This window comes from Cyclopterus lumpus, chromosome 24 (assembly GCF_009769545.1).
Source record: "Cyclopterus lumpus isolate fCycLum1 chromosome 24, fCycLum1.pri, whole genome shotgun sequence".
NCBI lineage: Eukaryota > Metazoa > Chordata > Actinopteri > Perciformes > Cyclopteridae > Cyclopterus > Cyclopterus lumpus.
In genome coordinates this window covers 7871518-7879494 of record NC_046989.1, presented here as the reverse complement: position 1 = coordinate 7879494, position 7977 = coordinate 7871518, and the positions used below count along the sequence as shown (strand labels likewise).

Sequence of the window (7977 nt, the reverse complement as noted above, 5' to 3'; positions counted from 1 at the left end):
GAAATGTCACAGTAGCTATCATGACTTTTGGTAAACACCAGCTATCATGTTCCCTTTAGTCAGAACAAAAACAATTGTTTTTGTCCAATTCTTGGTTTAAGACTCTTCTGAGACGACAGGCCTGTGTTGGATTTTTTGCTTTCTTAGTGGATGACCAGTTTTTGTTTTTGCATTATCATATGGAGGCTCCTTCTCTGACACGAGTTGGGCTCATCAATGGATTTACCAGTTGATGAAATAGTCTTGTGCAGTGCAGCTGCATCAGGTAAGCTGACGGGAGTCTCTCCGGTCATCAAACTATGATTTTCCTCAATCAAAAGATCATTGAATGATCCGTACAATCCCAAAGATTTGTTGGTGAACTGAAAAGGTAAGTGGGCCGTTTCTCCTGCATATTAATGGTTTGATTTGAATTATAATGGATTTGAATTAGTCTGGGCAATGTTGCAAGTGTCCTCTGATGGAACATATCTTGATCCAGGATGTCCAAAACTTAAATCTAAACTGATGGGAAATTATACTCAGCATTGGTGACTTAACATAAATACTGTGAGTCTTTGTTTTGTCTCACTTGTTAACAAGAAGCATGGATTCTTCAAATTATATGAAACAAAACCTCTTTGATGCATCAAAGTGAAAAAGTAGCACACTAACTTTCTGCTCTGTGGAGCTTAGAGGACATGAGGGACACAACGATCCTGTACTACTGTGAAAGGCTTTCAGTTGTTTGTTTTGGACGGAGTTGCTCAATTTTATTTGAACGCATTTACCATACTTTCTTTTGGATAATGTTGTAAATAAAAGTGTTCCAGATAAATGTAAAACTGGATTAATGATATGTAGAAAGTTAATTTGTGTCATTTAAGTGTATTAAACATCTGAAAATATTAAAACTTGTATTTCCTCCTGTACCATTTGGAGTCTAACACTCACAACACTGATATTACAGCCTACTTTGTGGGATGTTGAACCACTTTTTAATGTCCAAAACCACCTTTCAGACCCCATATATTAGTATCACATGTAGGAAATACATGCTCGACTACACCATAACTAATGTAAATCCATCCAATATTTTATTGAATAAAAGCCCAACACAAATTTACAAAATTTATCAGTCAACATAAAAATCATTGATTGCACACAATGTGCATTGTTAAAAATGTACCCATGACAGATGCCGTAATTAATCCCGGTCAAAAACAATCTGAATATTTGCAACCACCCACATCCTCATGTAACCCGAGCCTCATATGCATTTCCAAAAAAAAAAAAAAAAAGAAGCACGCTGGATGGACCGGCACTGTAATTGGGAAGTGACATTTTGAAAATGGCAGACGGGTCATTTAATTTACCAGTGTGATAATAAAAAGGAGCGCATGACTGAAAAGATATTTCAGAAAGTGTTTGGTTTGCCAACATTAAACTTCCTGTCAAAACCTCAAGACAAGAGCAACTTGCAAGTATATATATACGAATTGTATCATAGAAGTGAGGCTGGTTATATTACTAATAGTCATATACAAACAATATAATGCTGCAAACTCCTTCCTAAGGACGAGGTGTTTGGTTTCTGGCTACTTTTGACTTGTGACAAATTAATGTCCAGGTGTTTCAAAAACAACTAGAACTTCCAAGTGCTCATAGAAGTTACCTTATTTATAACTGCATAAGAGAATATTACCCTGACCGCTCACAACCACTCCAAAATATACCTGTAGAAGCAACTAAATAGCATTTACAATATGAAAACAAACTAAAGACACGGTTAAATTTAGCTACCAAACATGTATGCAAATTAAGTGACATAACACAGAAGTTCAGTGGTTGCTAGTTTTCTCCAAGTAACAACAAACCACTCAAATAGCCTTCACTTAATAAACGGGCAGCAAGGATCTAGATTGCTTGGCATGGCAAAGAATGTGTACATTAACAAAAGGGCAAAAGACATTCGCAAATGGCACATCCATTCAAATTGAGCTCAAAATCAAACATCACTGTTCAACTGGTTGAAGGAACAAGTTCTTATTCAGTAAGCTGCAACATTCAAAACAGTGCAGACAGAATAGTGAAGTACCATGAAATGGACATATCTCACTAATGCAGTGACATACACCTCCCACGTCTCACAGTGCATTTCTCCCTACAGCGCTTTTATTGTTTCAAACCACTAAATAAGCAGGTGAATTATTTTTTCCAGAGGACAAACTTCAAAATTGTGAAAACTAGAATTTGAGCCCCTGAACCCCACTTTCGGTTGTATGCTGGAGCTAGTCCAAGGAGGGCGGGTGTTGGGATGTGTGGGCTGACTGGCAGGCTGCTTGCCCCGAGGTAAGGAGCCTTTCTACTCGATCAGTTTCTTTGCCTTGAAGAAGCGCCGCAAGTAGAAGACCTGCCATGTAGCCAGCCCAATGAGACAGCACATGGAGAATATGCTGAAGTACAGCACACGTGTGTTGGTGGACTCTGGAGTGTGGTGAAGAGAAGAGAGGTAGTTGTGTTACTGGTCAAGAAATAATACTTTTTGTTCACACAATGACCTAACCAACAAAAGACAATCGTATTTTTACTTCAATAATTTTAATCTGTCACATGCTTAAGCACGTGCTACTCTGCCTTTGAATTAATCCTGTATATTGCCGTTTCTTTTCTTTATTTTTTTATATTGGCCTTTCTGCACAGCAAGAAAGTCCATTTAAAATTCCAATTAAGTTTATTCATCACGATGACCATGTGTGTAACCAACAGTGTTGATATTTAGAAAGAAAAATCAGCTTTACAGTGTGCAAATATGTACAACATTAAGTAAAAATATGACGCTGCAGATGCCTAAAAGATGGAGACAATATGGGACAACTGCAAAACAGTCAACTATAATTTCTGAAATGCCAGATATCCATCCGATTGTCCAAAAGTTTACTAATTGACCCTTTGCAATGTCCTGCCCCTCAAATGCAGAGTGGCCAATAATAGTGTGGCATTGGCCAACTCCGACAACTATCCGGCTTTACTTCAAAGTCTGTAATGCTATTGTTTCAGATTTTTCGGTAATGTCGCCCCGAGAGAGGGGGGCCTAAGCAAAGCTTCAATGGCATTGTTTTCTTACCATTGGTGTCTCGCATCTCCTCCTCCCTCTTCTTCATGTAAGCAAAATCATTGACGATGGACTCCGACAGGTCCTCCAGTCGCCTCAGCTCGACCTCAAGGGGCTTTAGCTTTTCGACCTTGGCAATCTGGAGACAAAACAGAACTAAATCCACAGAAAAGTGATGCCTGAGAAGACGATTGACAGAAAGAGACACTCTTGAAGCAGTGCCATTATATACTTTGTCCAGCAGGTGTCACTCTTAGGCTGAGTAATCTGGTCACGTGAATTATTATTTATATCGTGCAATATCACAAACTTGGTTCAAGAAGGTACACCTTGTGTGTTTGAGCCAACTGTGGTTTGCCATGTACTCCTGCTCATTTAGGCTGCTGATAATGCTGCCTTTTGAACTCTGGTGTGAAGTGAACAGCTGCACAGCCTGAGAAGGCGGAGCATAAAATGGACCAACCAGAGGAGTATGTGATATGAATGTGTGAAGAGTACACATTTCACAGCTAAAGTGTAAGTATTTTACAAGATTTATCTTTGTGTTGTGGTACAAGACACTTCTTTTCCTTCACGTAGAAGTTTGCTGTTATTTTATTAATAATGTAAGTTCCATTGCAGTCTTAACCAATAATGCTCACGACTACTATTGCTCTTTTAGCACGATTTGATGCCAACCATCAGAATTAACTTGTCCTCTGTATACGGTTAATGATGCAGGACAGGTCACCAAACCTGCCTAGGATGACTAGGTTACCCGTCAGTCCATGTGACTTATGTGTACAACTTTTGACACTTTCTGTGTTAACCCTATATAGACAACAACTTATCATTCTCCCTTTCATCTGGACCAAACAAATCAAACTATAGCCTTATATTGTGTTGCAGCCCTAAATGTGGACATTTTCCCTTTGTTGAACTTGCATGGTAAAATAAGGCTGATATCCAGCATGTGTATGCCAAGTACACATTCCCAATCATTGTGCAAGAGACAGGGACTCCTTGAATAATACGTCATTCACTGAACAGATTAAATTTTTTTTCAAAAAGGAACACACCCATGTACGTAGGTAAATACAATTTCAGCTCCACCCTCAGTCTTTTAGAAAGCCCACTTGAGCTCTCCCTGAACATCCACCTACTCAGTAGGACAGAACGTCATGTTTGTGCAACATGAGTGGGAAGGGAGGCGATTCTCAGCTTGCAGGACTTTATCACTTCTGTGCTTCTTCTTCTTCTTATTATTATTATTATTATGTGTTGCCTGAGGCCGTCACAGTGCCAAGTGCAACACCAAGTGATGGAAGCGATGATGCACTACGATGTGTAATATTGAATGATGTTGAGTAAAAGGACCTCCTCCACTGATTTTCCTATTTTACCCAATGGGACACCTTGACGTCATTATATTACGACAATAACTACTTGGGAATGCCGCTAAACTGCACAAGGCACCCACATTGCTGCCACCGGGAACCAAAGAGGAGCAATATACAACATAAAGAGCATCAATATAGCAGAAAAACAACTATCTCTGTAAGGATATAGTGGAGTAATGTCTACCTGAGCAGAGAGTAAAATTGTTCTCCTTGTTTAGTTGACAAAACCAGGTTGGCTGCCGCTGTGCACTGCTCTCATACGTTAGTTTCAGGTGATAATGACGGACAACGCTAAGCTTCCACTCTTCGGTTCCCCCTCAGTTCAACACTGTTAGCTCTGTCAGCACGATTGCAGCGCTGTTGGCACCGTTAGCTACAAGTCGCCTGCTCAGGCTGAGAGCCGCTGAAAGGTAATCAAAATGATCCCAATCTCGTATTATACACCTTTAATGTGACAAATGTACCGGAGCAGTATATCCTGCAGCTTACACAGCTCAAAATGATTTATTCTTCTCATCAACGGCTTATTTTGATATTGTATAACAATTACAGGGAAAGGAATGTGTAACTCTTGCATCTGAACCGATTTTGTTTGATAAGATAGTTTGATAAATGACGGCCTTTATCCTGCCTCGGGGTATAATTGCAAATGGGACCAAATTAAATCTGCTATTTTTTTATTTAAGACAATGAGAGCCCTCTAACACTTTCATAGCACTCAGAAATGTATTTAAGTGGAACAGCTTACTATTTTTTTTTATTGTAATACTGAATACCCTGTGAAACCCTTGCTGCAACAAGTGCCCCACATCCACTGACCTTGTCTCCAAACTGCAAATCCTTATCTGCAGTATCGGGCCCATTCCAACAAAAGCAAGTAAACTGTCAGGACTCCAACACTTACCTCTTCATAGTTTTTAGCCTCCACACCATGCTTCATGTCCAGATTGACCAGCTGGTCAGGCACTCTTCCAGTCCCTGATTAAAAAGAGCAGAGAATCTAGCACCATAGACAATTAACTGAAATACAACATTTCAACTTGGGTTCACTCACTATGCTATGTAAAGCTAGTTACAGAAAAAAAATAAAAAACTTAAATCATTCTTTCAACATACTTTACTTATCCTTATCTGAACTACTATGCAAATGCAATCATTACACACAAAAGCCTTAGCATATGTAAATTTGTCAGTGAAAGAATAACAAGGGCTGGCTTTTGACCAAAGACATTCTTAGTCGATTCACTCATAGGATTTCGTAAACTAAGCAATTAGTTAATCTAAAATCGATAGATCTGCAAAAATAAGTTTCTCCACAAAGAATTGACTAAGAAGGGGCAGAACTAAGAATTACAAACACATTGGCTTTGGCGAGTGAGAAATTAATTATCATGTTGTGCCTGTGAGCTGGCTGATTATGGGGGATAACACTTACCCATGGGTGATTTGCTCTCAAAGCACACTTCAAACATGTCATAGTCCTCTGTGGTGAATGCAAACTTCCCCTTAACTGCATCTTCCTTGGAGTAAAGAGTGTGGCCGGTGGAATCTGTGATCTACAAAGTTAAAGAAAATTATGAAATAAAATATATGCATGTGAATTTATTCTGTTTTGATCACACTCTCAACATCATTGAAAATTAGAGCAATCATTCCTCGAGATTTAAAAAAAGGTTAAATGAATTATTGTGCAACAACTGACAGTCACACAATTGCCATTGGTTGCAGCATCTCAAATGGTAGGATTTGCTGCTGTTATCTGTTTAAAGTATAGATTTCAACTGGGTATTTGCATCTTTTGTAGATTAAACTATTAATAAATAAATAAAAATGCAACAGATAAATGTTTGTAATAAAACAAAGTTACTGGCAGTCCCAATTAACTGTATACAAACTAGTGTAACACTAATCAAGGCAGGTAATTACCTCATTAATATCAGAAAACCAGGAGGTGATGTATATTTGGCAGCTGTTACAATATGAAGACTTCAATAATCTTTTAATTGAGTAAAAAGTGACGTTCCTTAATAAGAAAATGTGAGGATAGGCCACACTCGTATGCTGCATGGAGGAAATCGTAAGACCTTATTTATTTAAAATAACAATGACGTGACCTACATGAGGCTACAAGCTGTCGTTGACATGCTGAGGTTGCTCATGTCGGTCCTGTAAGACTGACGTGTAACAGCAGCAGAGCCTGACAGAGGCGGCTTTACGCCACACAATGAAACAAACAACACTAGTGACACAAACACCACAACAGGTAATTCAAGCAGTGTTCATTGGCGTCAGGGTCATTTGATTATATGGTTAAAAAAACTGCATTATAAACAGTACTGTGAGCGCGCATTGACGTTAGCTGCTGATTAGCAACTGAAACCAGGAAGACGTGTTTTTGGGGCCTAGGTTAGCTTCAATGCTAACAACACTTGTCACATAATTCAGCCGCCCTCGGCTAACAGTCGAGACGGTTTCAATCACACGAGATGTATTTAATTTGTGGCGTGTTGTATAACTAAACACGAACGTGAACAAAACGTGAGCCACGTCGGCCCTCGGCACAGACGGGTCACGTTAGCTGACCGGAGGTCTGCGCTTACCTTCAGATTAGTTTTGGTGTTCGCCTGTTCGGCTATTTCGTACTCCCCCGTGACGAGCACGTCTTTGTGGATCTCCTCCCGTAGACACTTTCTGGAGTTGACCGGTAAAAAGAAAGAAATTGAAAATACGGATTCGATAAGAAACGGTAACAACAGTAGCGCAGCGAGTCGAGCCATGGCTACCCTCCTCAACCGACCGACCAACCAGCCCGTGCCAGCCAGCCAGTATAACACCGAGTTCCAGCTCACACAACCGGCTTGACTGAGCCCTCTAGCGCCGCCGCTGCCCTGGAGGAACAACTACCGCCTCTTCCCCCCGTGAGGTTTCACTGGGTTCAACCTGTGTGTCCTGCTCGTCTGGATGTCCCACGTTGCCTTCTCGTTAGTTCGGCCACGCCTGTGAGTAGTCTGTAAAAATCTAGAGATTAGTGATATCTGTGTAGTTTGAGCATATACACTCTTCTTTTCAACCACATCTCACTGTCTTCATCTGAAAATAGTGCTGGCTCAAGTGTAATCCCTAGTCTGTATGGCATCCATAATGGGAGAGATTAAAGGGGTAGCTGATGAGAATCCCACCCCAATGTAAGACCAGGGCAGACACTGCAACAGGAACCACCGTAGCATCCCTGTGGGACTCCCGGGAAAATCTAGCCAAAGTCTCCAGGTCACAAGTCACTTACCACAAACTATTATCTGCTGATTTAGACAGGACCCATAGAGGAAAACTGAAGTAGAGCGTGAAAGACATGCAACACCTGTGCAACCCAAGGACCCTGGACAAGAGATTGAATGAACACCAGAGAGACATCATTTTTAATCTGTGATAGGGAAGAACTCAAAGACTTCACCCAGAAGATGGTCAAAGAAAGTACAAGGTAAATACATTGTTAACATCCAACAG

General features: G+C 40.3%; 1 protein-coding gene across 1 annotated transcript; it reads right to left on the bottom strand.

Moving 5' to 3' along the window:
* Positions 1 to 1054: 1054 nt before the first annotated feature.
* tmed10 (transmembrane p24 trafficking protein 10) lies at positions 1055 to 7493 on the bottom strand. The gene is made up of 5 exons (XM_034527666.1): positions 7074 to 7493; positions 5909 to 6029; positions 5378 to 5451; positions 3107 to 3233; positions 1055 to 2466 (listed from the first exon to the last, which is right to left on the bottom strand). Exons 1-5 carry the CDS (start codon positions 7248 to 7250, stop codon positions 2345 to 2347), a joined length of 621 nt encoding a protein of 206 aa, XP_034383557.1. The 5' UTR covers positions 7251 to 7493; the 3' UTR covers positions 1055 to 2344.
* Positions 7494 to 7977: the final 484 nt, after the last annotated feature.